Source organism: Chlorocebus sabaeus, chromosome 10 (genome assembly GCF_047675955.1).
Source record: "Chlorocebus sabaeus isolate Y175 chromosome 10, mChlSab1.0.hap1, whole genome shotgun sequence".
Lineage (NCBI taxonomy): Eukaryota > Metazoa > Chordata > Mammalia > Primates > Cercopithecidae > Chlorocebus > Chlorocebus sabaeus.
In genome coordinates, this window is record NC_132913.1 from 90,721,547 (window position 1) to 90,739,025 (window position 17,479).

The 17,479-nt window shown below is 39.9% G+C and overlaps 1 protein-coding gene across 4 annotated transcripts in view; it reads left to right on the forward strand.

Moving 5' to 3' along the window:
* The window catches only part of CYP20A1 (cytochrome P450 family 20 subfamily A member 1), a 66,851-nt gene that overhangs the window by 37,366 nt on the left and 12,006 nt on the right, over nucleotides 1-17,479 (forward strand). For 3 of the 4 annotated variants that reach the window (XM_038001721.2, XM_038001716.2, XM_007965911.3), the window contains 5 exons: nucleotides 2,026-2,141; nucleotides 3,891-3,945; nucleotides 9,444-9,564; nucleotides 13,925-14,036; nucleotides 16,380-16,444. In XM_038001721.2, coding sequence (XP_037857649.1) covers nucleotides 2,026-2,141; nucleotides 3,891-3,945; nucleotides 9,444-9,564; nucleotides 13,925-14,036; nucleotides 16,380-16,444 — 469 coding nt within the window. The remainder of the gene's footprint in view (nucleotides 1-2,025; nucleotides 2,142-3,890; nucleotides 3,946-9,443; nucleotides 9,565-13,924; nucleotides 14,037-16,379; nucleotides 16,445-17,479) is intronic. The other variant, XR_005241466.2, reaches the window with a different exon arrangement.

Below are 17,479 nucleotides of genomic sequence, written 5' to 3' on the forward strand. Positions count from 1 at the left end.
AACAGAGAATAGAGAACAAGGAAAAAAAAAAGGAGTAAGAAAATAATTTGGTACTTTGAAGGTAGACCTACCAACATTGGCTGACAGATTAAAATTAGGGTATAAAGGAGAGAGAGACACCAAGGTTTTTGGCCTAATTGCAAAAGGAGGTTGTCAGGAAATAAGATGGGGAAGACTGTGCGAAGATCCAGGATTTGGGGGAAAGCTCAAGAGTTCAGACATCCAAGGGCAAAGGTTGAGTTTGTTATTAGAATTTGAAATATGAATCTGGAGCTGAAGAGAAAGAAGTCCTGACTAGAAATACAGATTTGGAAGTGTGCGATACATATATTGCATCGAAAACCTTGAGATTAGAGATCACCAGGTAGTGAATATAGATAGAAAAAGGAAAGAGGTCCCAAAACTGAGCTCTGTCCTTGAACATTTCGTTGCTGAGAAGTTCAAGAGATTGAAAAGGAATCAAAAAAGGAGACAGAATGAGCAGGCCGTAAAGTGGGAGGAAGTGTGGAGTCTAGGGGATATAGAGTCCTGGGAACCACATGAAAAAGTGTTTCTTGGCCAGGCGCAGTGGCTCATGCCTGTAATCCCAGCACTTTGGGAGGCCAAGGCGGGTGGATCACGAGGTCAGGAGATGGAGACCACCCTGGCTAACACGGTGAAACCCCGTCTCTACTAAAAATACAAAAAATTAGCCGGGCATAGTGGCACATGCCTGTAGTCCCAGTTACTCGGGAGGCTGAGGCAGAATCGTTTGAGTCTGGGAGGTGGAGGTTGCAGTAAGCTGAGATTGCACCCGTGCACTCCAGCGAACACTGTCTCAAAAAAAAAAAAAAAAAAGAAAATGAAAAAGTGTTTCTTGGAGAGTACGTTATCAACATCATCAGTGATATGATAGGTCAAGTAAGGTGAAGACTGAAACATATTTGTGTATAATTTTATGGGCCATTGGATATCAGTTATTGATATATTTTAGGTTTTTATTTGATATATTTATTTATTTATTCTCTTGCCCAGGTTGGAGTGAAGTGGCACAATCTTCGCTCACTGCAACCTCTGCCGCCCAGGTTCAAGCAATTCTCCTGCCTCAGCCTCCCAAGTAGCTGAGATTACAGGCGCCTGCCACTGAGCCCAGCTAATTTTTGTATTTTTAGTAGAGATGGGGTTTTGCCATCTTGGCCAGGCTGGTCTTGAACTCCTGACCTCGTGATTCACCTGCCTCGGCCTCCCAAAGTGCTGGGATTACAGGCATGAGCCACAGTGCCCAGCCTCTTTTAGGTTTTTAGAAATTTACTTTTCTGATTATCTTTCATCTGCTTCTAGCCGTAAATAAGTGATTCCTGATTTGGGAGAAGGAATGGAGTTAAGACAGAATTTAGAAGGAAGGTGGATGATATCAGGGAAGAAAGGCTTATGAATTTGGAGGCCTCTAAAGTGCTGGTATCAGGCCGGGTGCGGTGGCTCATGCCTGTTATCTCAGCACTTTCAGGCTGAGGTGGATAGATTGCTTGAGCCCAGGAGTTTGAGACTGGCCTGGCCAACATGGTGAAACCCCGTCTCTGACAAAAATACAAAAATTAGCTGGGCATGGTAACATGCCTGTAGTCCCAGCTACTTGGGAGGCTGAGATGGGAGAATCACCTGAGCCTGGGAAGTCAAGGCTGCAGTAAGCCAAGATTACACCACTACACTGCAGCCTGGGCAACAGAGCAAGACTCTGTCTCAAAAATAAAAGAAAAAGTCAAGTGCTGGCATTGCTCTACTTCTTGACCTGGGTGGTTGGTGGTGATTTATAATTATTCCTTAAACTGTACTTACATGCTTTGTGTACGTTTTTGTATGTATGTTAAATTTGGCAAAAAGAAGGAGGAAAATAGATGAGTTTAAACATAAATTAGCTTTCTTTGTTGTTGGTTACTAACTTTGAAGGTTTTCTTCTCATGTAGTAACATTGCGCAGAATTATTTTTTTTAAGTTCAGTCTCCACTAATGCTTGTATTCTGAAATTATTTTGTTTTTTTCTCTAAGCCCTCATGCAACTGGAGTCTGTTTTAAGGAACATCATAAAAGAACGAAAAGGAAGGAACTTCAGTCAACATATTTTCATTGACTCCTTAGTACAAGGAAACCTTAATGACCAACAGGTGATATAATTGTTAAATGTTTTTCAGGTAAAAAAAAAAATTAGCCAGAGCCAGGCACAATGTCTTATGACTGTAGTCCCAGCTACTTGAGAGGCTGAGGTGGGAGGATCACTTGAACCCAAGAGATCGAGGCCAACTTGGGCAATATAGCAAGACGCCATCTATAAAAAATAATGATAATAATCACACATATATACAGTGTGCTTTTCATGCACTTTAATCTAGATACCTTCCTAGAGTTCAGTGGCTTAAGAGAAGCATCATACATGTTTTTTGGGGGTTTTTTGTTGTTGTTGTTGTTGTTGTTGTTGTTTTGAGATGGAGTCTTGCTATGTCGCCAGGCTGGAGTGCAGTGGCATGATCTCTGCTCACTGCAACTTCCACCTCCCGGGTTCAAGTGATTCTCCTGCCTCAGCTTCCCGAGTAGCTGGGACTACAGACACACACCACCATGCCCAGATAATTTTTTTGTATTTTTAGTAGAGACGGGTTTTCACCTTGTTGGCCAGGATGGTCTCTATCTCTTTGACATCGTGATCCGCCCACCTTGGCCTCCCAAAGTGCTGGGATTACAGGCATGAGCCACACTGTGCCCAGCCGCATCGTACATCTTTTATTGTACATCATTGGTAGTACAAGTACTTGGCCTCTATTATTTAGCTCTTTGAGGCAGCTGTATATTATTTAATATTATTAAATTGAGCCAAAATTCTTGAATTACAAAAGAGGAGAAGGACTTGTGTTAGGTGTATTAGACCAAATCACTTTGCCTGCTTGACCAAGTGTGGCAGTGTGGCTTGTTCACAATACTGCCAGCATACCACTACATTTGTGGTATTGTCAGGCCAATGAGGTTAGTTGTTATTGCCACACCTCTTCATTGTAGGAATCTTCTGCCCCACTCTACACATGCAAGTCCTTGTAGCCAGAAGTAGTCTGGTATATGTTGGTGCAGAAATTGAATTCGGCTTCCAGGACAGTGATGAAATCTTCTGTCCTATTTCTGAGGCTTCATTGCTGTTTACTAGGCTAAGCCAGAAAAATAGGACTGAGTTTATTTACCACAGTATATCATGAACCAGTAATATTCACAACAAATACCCTGATTTGATCATTAGATGTTGTATATGTGTACCGAAATATCACTTGTACTCCAAAAACACGTAACAACTATAGTATATCAATTTTAAAAATATTTTTAAAAAGCAATGTGGTATTTAGGTTGGTATTCACATTATACAGATTTTGGGTTTTTGTTTTAATGAAAACATCATAATGAAATAATATACTTTTTTTTCATTGACACTAATTTTATGCTGTAGGCTTCCAGGACAGTGATGAGATCTTCTGTCCTATTTCTGAGGCTTCATTGCTGTTTACTAGGCTAAGCCAGAAAAATAGGACTGAGTTTATTTACCAGAGTATATCATGAACCAGTAATATTCACAACAAATACCCTGATTTGATCATTACATGTTGTACACATATACTGAAATATCACTTGTACTCTGAAAATATATACAACTATAGTATATCAATTTTAAAAATATTTTTAAAAAGCAATGTGGTATTTAGGTTGGTATTCACATTATACAGATTTTAGTTTTTTGTTTTAATGAAAACATCATAATGAAATAATATACTTTTTTTTTCATTGACACTAATTTTATGCTGTAGATTATTTTAGCAGGGCCTAATATAGGCTACCTTACATTTTTCACACTTTCTAAACTTAGCTTTGTTTCCTAGATCCTAGAAGACAGTATGATATTTTCTCTGGCCAGTTGCATAATAACTGCAAAATGTAAGTATAAATTGATTTCTTTTTCAGATGAATTACTAAATCTACAGGCTGAGCACAGTGGCTCACACTTGTAATCCCAACACTTTGGGAGGCTGAGGTGAAAGATTGCTTGAGGCCAGAAGTTGGAGGCCAGCCCAGAAAACAGAGACCCTCTCTCTACAAAAAAAATAGGTTAACTGAGCATGATGGCCCATGCCTGCTACTGAAGAGGCTGAATCATGAGGATGGAGGCGACAGTGAACTGATTGTGCACTCCAGCCTGAACAACAGAGTGAGATCCTGTCTCAAAAAAAAAACAAACAAGGCCAGGCGTGGCAACTCACACCTGTAATCCCAACACTTTGGAAGGCCAGGGTAGGAGGATCACTTCAGCCCAGGAGTTCGAGACCAGTCTGGGCAACATAGTGAGAGCTCGTCTCTGCTAAAAATAGCAGTTAGCTGGGTGTGGTGGCACATGCCTGTGGTTCCAGCCACTCGGGAAGCTGAGGCAGGATGATCACTTGAGCCCAAGAGGTTGAAGCTGCAGTGAGTGATGATTGCACTATTGCATTCCAGCCTGGGCAACAGAGCAAGACTGTCTCAAAACAAACAAAAATAAAACACTGTTTAGAGGACTTCTTTAAAATTTTTCCCTCTTTTTTAGTCTTGTTTTAAAGGGCTGACTCACATAGGTGCTTTTTTTCTTAACCCCAAGTGCCTAAAGTCACCTCTGAAAATTGCCATAAATTTCTTGATACATTTTATGGATTGTGAATTCTAGTTAGTGCCTTTAAAATGAACTGCTGTTGACACTTTTCCAACCAGAACAGTGAGCTTTTCATTTCCTGCTGCTGCTTTCCACTTTGACTCCAAGCTAGTCTGCTATTATTAAGGTCTACCAACAAGAGTATATAGGGCACAGAAATCATGATTTAAAAGAACTCCTCTCATTGGAATTGAAGGTGATTTGTATGTAAAATTGTAAAATATTTGATATGTTTCTAAGTTTCCTCACTTGGTTTTTAGATTGGTGGAGTACCATTTATTTATACAGTATTTATAAAAATACTTCTGTAGGCATAAAAATATACTAAGATAAAAATACTTAAAGAAAGTATTAGGGGGCCAGGCAAGGTGGCTCACAGCCATAATGCCAGCACTCTGGGAGGCCGAGGTAGATGAATCACTGGAGCCCAGAAATTTGGGACCAGCCTGGGCAACACAGCGGAACCCTATCTCTATAAAAAAATTCAAAAATTAGCCAGGCCTCGTGGCACACACCTGTAATCCCAGTTATGTAAGGAAGGCTAAGGTGGGAGGATCACTTAAGCCCCGGAGGTTGAGGTTGCAGTGAGCCGTGATCGCACCACTGGACTGCAGCCTGGGTGACAGAGTGAGACCCTGTCAAAAAACAAAAGGAAGCCAGGCATGGTGACTCATGCCTGTAATCCCAGAACTTTGAGAGGCTGAGGTGGGCGGATCACAAGATCAGGAATTCGAGACCATCCCGACCAACATGGTGAAACCCCATCTCTACTAAAAATACAAAAAGTAGCCGGGTATGGTGGCATGTGCCTGTAATCTCAGCTACTCAGGAGGCTGAGGCAAGAGAATCGCTTGAACCCTGGAGGCAGAGGTTACAGTGAGCTGAGATCGCACCACTGCACTCCAGCCTGGGTGACAGAGCTATGCTCTGTCTCAAAAAAAAAAAAAAAAAACCAAAAAACAAAAGGAAGTATTAGGACATGAATTTAAATTTTAGAAAATTTATATTCACTTGAAGGATTTCATTTATATCACTTAATGTTTAAGGAAACTTTCTTTAAAATGATACAAATGTAAACTTCCCATAAAGTTTTCTTCTTTGGCATACAGAAATGTCCAGATACTGTAGATGATTAAATTGAATTTAGGTAAGCATATGTCAAAAATAATGTATTCAACCTTTTTTTTTTTTTTTTTGAGATGGAGTTTCACTCTTGTCACCCAGGCTGGAGTGCAATTGTGCTATCTCAGGTCACTGCAACCTCCACCTCCTCAATTCAATAGATTCTCCTGCCTTAGCCCCCTGAGTAGGTGGGATTACAGGTGCCCACAACTATGCTTGGCTAATTTTCATATTTTAAGTAGAGACCATGTTGGCCAAGCTGGTCTTGAACTGACCTCAGGTGCTCCACCCGTCTCGGCCTCCCAGGGTGTTAGGATTACAGGCGTGAGCCACCACATCCTGCCTTATTCAACCTTTTTTAAAAAATGCCTACTTGTTTGGTACAGTGGTGCACACTTGTCCCAGCTACGTTGGAGGCTGAGGTGGTAGGATTGTGTGAGCCCCAGGAGTTCGCCTAACTTGGACAATAAAACAAGACCCCAGCTTAAAATAAATTAATATAAAGATAGATTTAAAATCCTTGTTTTTAAAACGTATTACATTAAAAATAAATATGTCTTTGCTAAAGACCTTTAAAAATCTAAATCACTTGTGCTCTGGACACCAAGAAAAATGACTATTTCCAAGGTTGAATTAATATGTTATTTTCAGTTTTTAGGGAGATTTTAGGAGAATTGCTATGTATTTGAATGCAGGTTGGTGGTTTTTTAAGGCTCCTCTGAAGTTTTTGAGAGTAGATAAACAAGAAACCTTAATAAGTTCTTACTCCTTACTCTGCCCCTTATTAGCCTTGGACAAGATACTTATCTCTCCATTTTCCTCCTTTTCTAAAATACGAGTTTAGCTCCAGATGACCTCCAAGTTATCTCTGAACTATGAAATTGTGTCTGATTCAGTATTGCATTTAAAACACATTAAGTGGCTTAAAATCACATTTTAAAGCTATTTTCAGCCATCGTTTTTAATAGAGTCCGACAAAGGAACCAGTGTGACAGGCTGGGCCATGTAGTGGGACTCGAGCTCTACCAAAAAAAAAAATTGTAATTAGCTGTGCGTGGTGGCATGTTCCTGTAGTCCCAGCTACTTGGGAAGCTTGAGATGGGATCACTTTAGCCAGGAGATCAAGGCCTCAAGTGAGCCGTGATCACTGCCACTGCACTCCAGCCTAGGTGACGGAGTGTGACCCTATCTAAAAAAAAACAAAACCCACAAACCAAAAGTCAATGTGAGATTTTTTTTTTTTTTTTTTTTTTTTGAGGCGGAATCTCGCTCTGTAGCCCAGGCTGGAATGCAGTGGTGTAATCTCGGCTCACTGCAACCTCTGCCTCCCGGGTTCAAGCGATTCTCCTGCCTCAGCCTCCCAAGTAGCTGGGACTATAGGTGCCCACCACCACACCCGGCTAATTTTTTTGTATTTTTAGTAGAGACGGGGTTTCACCATGTTGGCCAGGATGGTCTTATTCTCTTGACCTCATGATCTGCCCGCCTCAGCCTCCCAAAATGCTGGGATTACAGGCATGAGCCACTGCGCCTGGCCTGTTATATTAATTTTAAGTGATAATATAGTCAAGCAGAGTACATGAATGACCACTGTATGCAAATCGTTGTGGTGAATCCTTCAGTTGTATATTACTCTATGTTGTAAAATTGTGTGACATACATATTGTATACTGCACAAGTTTTCACATCACTTGTAAAATAGAAATTCTATAGTTCACTCAGAAGCCGTAATGAAGAGGCATATGTAGGGAAAAGTTAAGGACAGGCAGTCACTAATGTTTTTTGTGAACTCTAGATATAAAAAAACTAATCAGAGTAATTGAGTACCAGGTAACTACTGATTTTAATAACAATATGTGTAATAAGGTATATCAGGAAAACTTTTTTTATAAATTAACTTTGAGATAAGTTTAAGTTAACCCTTAGCTCAGGAAAGAGATCATTGATAAGTAAAGTGCAAGTTACTAGAAGGATATTAAAAAGTATTTGACACAGGAACAATAGAGCTACAGATGGTGTCACCTCAAACATATTCTAGGGAAAGAGGTAGTATATATGTTCAGAAAGTTCCATTCTTTTAGTAGTTATAATCCCAGTGTATTACTAAAGAAAATATAATTACTCTTTTTCTTCTGTTTTTTTTCTCAACATGTAATTTCTTTACATTTTCATTTCTTCTGGCTTTTTTTTTTTTTTTTTTTTTTTTTTTTTTTTTTTTTTTTTGAGACGGAGTCTTGCTCTGTCGCCCAGGCTGGAGTGCAGTGGCGCAATCTCGGCTCACTGCAAGCTCCGCCTCCCGGGTTCACGCCATTCTCCTACCTCAGCCTCCCGAGTAGCTGGGACTACAGGCGCCCGCCACTGCGCCCGGCTAATTTTTTTCTATTTTTTAGTAGAGACGGGGTTTCACCATGGTCTCGATCTCCTGACCTTGTGATCCGCCCGCCTCGGCCTCCCAAAGTGCTGGGATTACAGGCGTGAGCCACCGCGCCCGGCCTCTTCTGGCTTTTTCTCAACATGTAATTTCTTTACATTTTCATTTCCTCAATGAATATAATCCATAAACCAGTTTAAGCTAAAGTAAGCCATGAGCCATTCATCTTCCCATTTTGGTGTTAATTGAGATAAATGTGATATTCTATTTGTTAAAAGTACAGATGTTTGGACATTACCATAAACCTATTGAACCAGAATTTGTGAATGTGAGGTTATAGCATCAGCCATCTCCCAGGTGGTTTTTGAGAACCACTGTTTTTTGTTGTTGTTTATTTGCTTGTTTGTTTGTTTGTTTGAGACAGGGTCTCACTTGGTTTCCCAGGGTGGAGTGCAGTGGCATGATCACAGCTCACTGCAGCCTCAACCTCCTGGGCTCCAGCGATCATCCCATCTCAGCCTCCCAAGTAGCTGGGACTACAGGCACACACCACCACACCCAGCTGATTTTTGAGTTTTTTGTAGAGAAGGGGTTTTGCCATGTTGTCCAGACTAGTCTTGAACTCCTGAGCCCAAGCAATCCCCCAGCTTCAGATCCGCTCCCAAAGTGATCCCCTCTGCGCAATCCCTCCCAAAGTGCTGGGGTTACAGGTGTGAGCCACCACATCTGGTTGAGAACTATTCTAAGCAATAACCAGTCACAAATTTTGAGCCAGTGTATTTACCATCCCAGGTAAATATGTTAGAATATTGATTTATTGATAAATCTGCTAGCTTGATTTGTCTGAATCATTTCATTAGTGCTCCTAAGTGAACTAATAAATCAACCTAATAAGGTTGAGTGTAATCCATTGCAATAATCAACATTGAGCACTCCTACAGATATGAAATTTATTTATTATCATAGCTATTTTACCTAAGGTAAAATTAATTGGCTCCGGTTACTTACCAGTTTTAAGAAAGAAGGCATCCAGATGGCACTATGTCTGTTGGAGGGCAATCTGTAAATATTGATGTTCCATTCAGTGAAATACAAACCCTGTGAAGAATTTTACTTTTTAGTACCACTTATGTTATCTTCTATATCATAGGAGAAAAAAAGCAAATACAAAAACCCCACTCTAAATAATTAGTTTTTTTCTTATTCTATACCCAAGCCACGAGTTAGCTATTTTCATTGTTATTCATATGTTTCACCTAGTGTGTACCTGGGCAATCTGTTTTTTAACCACCTCTGAAGAAGTTCAAAAAAAATTATATGAAGAGATAAACCAAGTTTTTGGAAATGGTCCTATTACTCCAGAGAAAATTGAGCAGCTCAGGTAAGAACATAATAAAAAGAGGAGATTATTAAAAGGTAAATTTGAACTGGTTTATCTAATTTAAAGCTATTGTTGCTATTTAGGAAAGCTATATATTTTTATAGGACTTCAAGTATTTATACGTAGATTTTATTAGGTAAATGAATCTGCTTTTTAAAATCATAAGGTTGTGTGGGAAATGTTTAACTTAGCCTGTTAAACAGTACTAGTGAAATCAAGCAAGTGTGACACTCATACTTTGTTGATGGTAATAAAAAACAGTACAGCAACATTAGATAATAATTTAGTAGGCTTGACCAGATGTGGTGGCTTACACCTGTAATCCCAGCACTTTGGGAGGCCAAGGCAGGCGGATCACTTAAGCCCAGTAGTTCAAGACCAGCTTGGGCAACACGGCAAAAACCCATCTGTACTAAAAATACAAAATATCAGCCAGGTGTGCTGGGACGCGCCTGTAGTCCAAGCTACTCAGGAGGCTTAGGTGGGAGGATCGCCTGAGCTCAGGAGGTCGAGGCTACAGTGATTGCATCACTGCACTCCAGCCTGGGTTACAGAGCGAGACCCTGTCTCAAAAGAAAAGAAAACAATAGAAAACAACATAGTAGGCTCTTAAAAAGTTCAACATACACTTATATGACCCAGCAATTCCACTCTGGAATTTCATTCCAAGATAAATGAAAACATGACTACACAAAGACCTGTTTGCACATATTCATAGCAGTATTATTCAAAATAGCCCAAAATTGGAAGTAGTTCAAATGTTCAACCGGTAAATAGATAAACAAATTGTGGTATTACCATACCATAGAACATTACCAAGTAATAAAAAGGAACACCATATTAATACACACAACACAGATAAATCTTAGTGATTTAAGTGAAAGAGTGAAACATAAAATACGGCTACTGTATGATTTCATTTGTGTGAAATTCTAGAAAAGGCAAATTATGGTAATAAAAAGCATACTGTTGGGGGTTAGGAATGGGGACAGGATCAACTACAAAGGGGCATGAAGAACATGAAACTGTCGGCCGGGCGCAGTGGCTCACGCCTATAATCCCAGCACTTTGGGAGGCCGAGGTGGGTGGATCACGAGTCAGGAGATCGAGACCATCCTGGCTAACATGGTGGAACCTCGTCTCTACTAAAAATACAAAACATTAGCCGGGCACGGTGGCGGGCGCCTGTAGTCCCAGCTACTCAGGAGGCTGAGGCCGAAGAATGGCGTGAACCCAGGAGGTGGAGCTTGCAGTGAGCCAAGATTGCGCCGCTGCACTGCAGCCTGGGCGAAAGAGCGAGACTACTTCTCAAAAAAAAAAAAAGAAAGAAAATGAAACTGTCTTATATATTGTGATTGTAGTTACACAATTGTATACAATTACTAAAATTCAAACTGTACAGGTAAAAAGGGTTAATTTTATTGCATATAACTATACCTTAATTAATTTTTGTTTTAAATTGCAACTGTGACTGCTTTGGGGTTAGAAGTCTGAGACTGGGTAGCAAGCAACCCTACCTTGGAGCATAAAATCAACTATAGAGAAGATAGAGTGGCTGGGCACAGTGGCCCACACCTGTAATCCCACCAATTTGAGAGGTGAAGGTGAGAGGCTCACCAGAGCCCGAGAGTGCAAGACTAGCCAGAACAACCTGGCAAAACCTCATCTCTAAAAAAAAAAGATACAAAAAATTAGGTAGGGATGGTGGTGCATGCCTATAGTCCCAGCTACTCAGGAGGCTGATATAGGAGAATCACCTGAGCCCAGGAAGTCCAGGCTGCAGTGAGCCATGATCACACCACTACACTCCATCCTGGTAACAGTGAGACCCTCTCTCAAAAAAAGAAAAAAAAGAAAACAAGATAACCACTGGAAAGAACTGGGAGGCTTTTAAATGTTGGAAGTTTTATTTATTACATTGAATGTAACTACTTTTTTAAAAGTAATACTAGTTGCCTTTTGAAGTTTTTATCGTATAGAAGTGTATGAAGTCGAAGGTGAAGTTCCTTTGTAAATGTGTGCCCGTAAGCCGGTAACAATTGGGCTGGGTGCAGTGACTCATGCTTATAATCCCAGCAATTTGGGAGGCTGAGGCTGGAGGATTGCTTGAGCCCAGGAGTTTGAGACCATTCAGGGCAACATAGAGGGAGCCTGTCTCTACAAAATATTTAAAAATTAGACTGACATAAGGTATGTACCTGTGGTTACAACTACTAGGGAGGCTGAGGTGGGAGGATCGCTTGAGCTTCGGAGCTTGAGGCTGCAGCATGATAGAGTGTCACTGCACTCCAGTCTGGGCAACAGAGCAAGAACCTGTCTCTTAAAAATAAATAAGGAAATAAACAATTTTTTAAAGTTTAAACTCTCTAATATAGCTCATGAAGCATTTCAAAAGCTGGGCCTTGTGTACTCACCTTATCCTCACTTGTGCCTCTTCATAGCTTTCAGTTTAGCTCTACTCAAAGTCTTTTGTTTCTTACCTCCTGTCCTGGCTTTTGCACAAACTGTTCCTCTGTATAGATTCTCTTTTTGTCTCTCCTTTAGTTAAGTCCGGGTGTTGGGTTTTGGTTTTGGGGTGGGGTTTTTTTTTATTGTGGGTGGTTTGAGTGTATTTTTTTCTTTTTTATGTTGTTGTTTTGCAGATTTCAGCCTGTGTTTATTTCTCTCTTTCTCTCTCTCTCTCCTTTTTTTTTTTTTTTTTTTTTTTAATGAGATGCAGTGTCTCTCTGTCACCCAGGCAGGTTTGCAGTGGTGCAATTTTAGCTCACTGCACCCTCCACCTCCTGGGTTGAAACAATTCTCATGCCGCAGCCTTCCAAGTAGTTGGAATTACAGGCGTGCACTACCACACCTAGCTAATTTTTGTATTTTTAGTAGACACAGGGTTTTACCATGTTGGCCAGGCTAGTCTCGAACTCCTGGCCTCAAGTGATCCACCCGCCTCTGGCTCCCAAAATGCTGGGATTACAGACGTGAGCCACTGCTCCTGGCCCGGCCTGTGTTTATTTCTCTACAAAACCCTTTCCCTAGAGTAGCTGTTCCTGCCTTGTATTCCAGTAATACCCTGAACTTCCTTTGTCATAACATGCGCTATGCTTGTTTAATTGTTCATCCTTTATGTCCTATCCACTCTGCCTCCCCACACCAACTAGAATCTGAACCCCTTTGATGGTGTATCTCTTGTTTATTGTTGTAGCTCAGTGTCTAGCACAGTGCTTCACATGTAGCAGGTATGCAATAAATATTTGTACAGAGGAAAGGAAGGAAGAATGTTTCCCGTTTTGATTTTGTTGTTTTTGATGTTACAAACAATTAACACTTCTGTGCTTACATCTTTGCTAATATTTTCAAATATTTCTGTATAATAAGGTCCTAGAAGTGAGCTTCTAGTTGAAGGATGTATGCAGTAGGTCAGTGGTTAAGATTTGAATCCTGTCAACACAATTTACCTGCTATGTGATCTTAAATAACTGCCTCTGATTTTAATCTGTAAAATTTGAATAATAATAGCACCCATAGATTTCTTATAAGGATTCGATAAGATCCTGTATATAAAGTATTTAAGTGAATTCATAGCAAAATTGCAATACATTTTAGTTTTTATTCTTCTCATTGTGATGTACACTTGAGGTGTACCACTTTATACTTCCACCAATTGGATATGAGAATGTCTTTTTCTCCATCTTTTTCTAGTAATATCTGCTGTCATTCTTTTTCATCTTTGTCAATCTGGCAAGTAAAAAAAAAAAAAAAAAGCTATGATTGGCAGTCTTTAGGTTGTTAATTGAGTATCATTTCATGTCTTCAGGCCATTTGTATGTTTTTGTGAATTGCTTTTTGTATTCTCTGTCCCTGTTTCTATGGGGTTGTTGGATTATTTTTATTACTTTTAAAGAGGTTTTATACATTAAGGATATCTTTACTGAAAATATTTTTCCTAGTTATCTTTAGAAATATGTAAACAAAATGTTTCTCTAGTTAGGTTATTTGTATTTTTCTTTAGAATTTTCTGTCAGCTTCATGCTAAAAATAAACTTTAAAAAAATTATAGAAACATTTTGAGTTTTCTTCTGGTACTTTTAAAAGTGTTTTTATTTGTTGAAATCTTTATCTACCTAGAGTTATATGCAGATTAATAACAAATCTTATAAAAATGTATTTATTTTAAAATTTATAAAATTTTTAATAAGTTTTTATATACTTCTAATATATAACATATCTTTAAGCAGATAAGAATTATGATGGGACTATTTCAAGTTAGGAATGTTTGAGCAGTTGTTGAAGAACGTTTTTTAAATGTATGTACATTTCTAACTGCCTCCTAAAATAAACATCTTCAAAAAAAATTTTTTTAAAACAGATATTGTCAGCATGTGCTTTGTGAAACTGTTCGAACTGCCAAACTGACTCCAGTTTCTGCCCAGCTTCAAGATATTGAAGGAAAAATTGACCAATTTATTATTCCTAGAGAGGTAGAAAATATTTAATATGTTTAATTCATTCAACTATTCTCAACTCTTTTGGTGTGTGTGTATATATATATTTTAGATGGAGTTTCTCTCTTGTCACCCAGGCTGGAGTGCAATGATGCAATCTTGGCTTACTCCAACCTCCACCTCCCAGGTTCAAGGGATTCTCCCGTCTCAGCCTCCCGAGTAGTGGGGATTACAGGCGCCCGCCACCATGCCCAGCTAATTTTTGTATTTTTAGTAGAGATGGGGTTTGCCATGTTGGCCAAGCTGGTCTTGAATTCCTGACCTCAGGTGATCTGCCAACCTTGGCCTCCCACAGTGCTGGGATTATATACATGAGCCACTGCACCCCGCCTGGTGTGTATTTTAAATTTGTTTAAAGTGGCAAATAAATGCTACCCATTATTAAATAAAAGACACAATTATTTTAGTTACAAAATAATATGTGCTTGTTTTAAAGTTCAAACAACATAAAAGTCTTTCTTCCCAAAAGGTACTACTGTTAGCAGTTTAGTATGTATTTCTATAGACCTATTTCTGTGTATATGTTTATAGAAACACACATATACATTTGTATTAAACAGAATTTATATGTGAAAAGTTACTCTTCCTATAATGTTCTTTAATTTTCTTTTATCAAGTGCTATTAGTACACCTAGCACTTGGTACAGATTCGACTCATTATTAATGGCTGCATAACATTCCATTGTGTGACTGTACCATAATTTATGTTTTAATTTGATTTTTTGAGACAGAATATCACTGTGTCACCCAGCCTGGAGTGCAGTGGTGCAATCTTGGCTCACTGCAACCTCCGCCTCCCGAGTTCAAGTGATTCTCCTGCCTCAGCCTCCTGCGTAGCTGGGATTACAGGCTTGCACTACAAGGCCTGGCTAATTTTTGTATTTTTAGTAGAGATGGAGTTTCACCATGTTGGCCAGGCTGGTCTCAAACTCCTGGCCTCAAGTGATCCACCCGCCTCCACCTCTCAACATGCTGGGATAACAGGCATGAGCCACCATGCCCGTCCTGCATGATTTATTTAAGCAGCCCCCACTAATGGAACTTATGATTGACTTTTTTTTTAAATTATATACTGGTGCAGGTGTTGAGTAGAGTCTTAGACATGGAGTTTTTGTGTCAAAGTCCATGTGTATGTTCAGTTATTATGATTTTTAGACAGGGTCCTGCTCTTTTACCTAGGCTGGAGTACAGTGGTGCTATTGCAGCCTCGGCCTCCGAGGCTTAAGTGATCCTCCCACCTCAGCTTCCCAAGTAGCTGGACTAAATTTTTTTTGTTTTTTATAAAGACAGAGTCTCACTGTGTTGCCCAGGCTGATATCGAACTCCTAGGCTCAAGTGATCCTCCTGCCTCAGCCTCCCAAAGTGGTGAGATTATAGGCATTAGCCACTACACTGGGCCATGTGTATGTTAAATTTAAAATGTTCTCTGAAAGCCATTTTATACGTTTAGCAACAATGTATGAGAATGTTTTTTCTTTCCAAATCCTCACCACCTCTGAATTTGAGTCTTATGTATATTTTATGAATCTTGCTTTTCTCTGAACATTGGAGAAATCGAACAAATTTTCATACATATATTAACAGTTTGTATTTTTCTTTTGTGAATTCTGGTCTTTATAACTTTCATTGATTTTTCTAGTGAGCTTATATATATTTTTGTATACTATACAAACTCTGTCAGTTATATAGCAAATAACTTACTGTTGCTTACATTCTTTTTTTATTGTTTTTTAACTGGATGCAGATTTTAAATTTTCATATAGTTAAGTCTGTTATTCCTTTATGGTTTCTAGATTTTGTGACATGCTTAGGGAGGCCTTCCTCATTGTAAGATTACCAAAATAATCACTTGTGGTTTCTTCCATTATTATTTTTTTAAATTTTATTTATTTATTTATTTTTTGAGATGGCGTCTCACTCTGTCGCCCAGGCCGGAGTGCAGTGGCGCAATCTGGGCTCACCGCAAGCTCTGCCTCCCAGGTTCACACCATTCTCCTGCCTCAGCCTCCCGAGTAGTAGCTGGGACTGCAGGTGCCCACCACCACGCCTGGCTACTTTTTTGTATTTTTAGTAGAGACGGGGTTTCACCGTGTGAGCCAGGATGGTCTCGATCTCCTGACCTCGTGATCCGCCCGCCTCAGCCTCACAAAGTGCTGGGATTACAGGCGTGAGCCACTGCACCCGGCCAATTTCTTCCATTATTTTAAATTATTATTTCGTATTCACTATCTATATTAAAAGAAGTTTGGAATAAGTTGACTTTCTAGGAGTCATTTTATCTCTGTTAGTCCTTGACTAATTGGATTTTTTTTTTCACAGACCCTCGTCCTTTATGCCCTTGGTGTGGTACTTCAGGATCCTAATACTTGGCCATCTCCACACAAGTATGAAATATTTGTCATTGTCTTTGTGACTGTCAGTTTTTGGGGTTGCACGTTTTGCATTCCTTTCCTAAGTTTTGAGGAGAAAATTCAGTATGTAGCAATGATACAACAAAAGAAAACCAGTGAATCCCCTTTTCTTCTCTTTCTTTTGAGACAGGGTCTCACTCTGTCACCCAGGCTGGAATGTAGTAGTGCAATCACTTCTCACTGCAGCTTTGACCTCTCTGACCCAAGCCATCCTTCTGCGTCAGCCACCTAAGTAGCTAGGACCACAGGCGTGCACCACCACACCTGGTTAATTTTCATACTCTTTGTAGAGATGGGTTTCGCCATGTTGCCCAGGCTGGTCTTGAATTCCTGAGCTCAAGCCATCCTCCCTCCTCTGCCTCCCAAAGTGGTGGGATTACAGGCATGAACCACCAAGCCTGAACTGCATCACCATTATCTTCTGTTCACTGCTTTTTCTCTTATGTGAATCTGCTATTTGCTACTCTTTGTCTCTTTTATTACCACTTTTATACTAAGTGAAAAGTAATTAGCATCTGTTTTAAGAAAATGAAAGCAGGCCAGGCACTGTGGCTCACGCCTGTAATCCCATCCCTTTGGGAGGCCGAGGCAGGCAGATCACGAGGTCGTGAGTTCAAGACCAGCCTGGCTAACATGGTGAAACCCCGTCTCTACTAAAAATACAAAAATTAGCCGGGTGTGGTGGCACATGCCTGTAATGTAATGCCAGCTACTCAGGAGGCTGAGGCAGGAGAATCACTTGAACCTGGAAGGCAAAGGTTGCAGTGAGCCAAGATTGTGCCATTGCATTCTAGCCTGGGCAACAAGAGCAAGACGCAAGACTCTATCTCAAAAAAAAAAAAAAAAAAGCAAAATTTCTTTTCTTTTTTTTTTTTTTGAGATGGAATCTCACTCTGTCACCCAGGCTGGATTGCAGTGGTGCAACCTAGTGTCACTGCAAGCTCCGCCTCCCAGGTTCAAACAATTCTCCTGCCTCAGCTTCCCAAGTACTTGGGACTACAGGCGCCC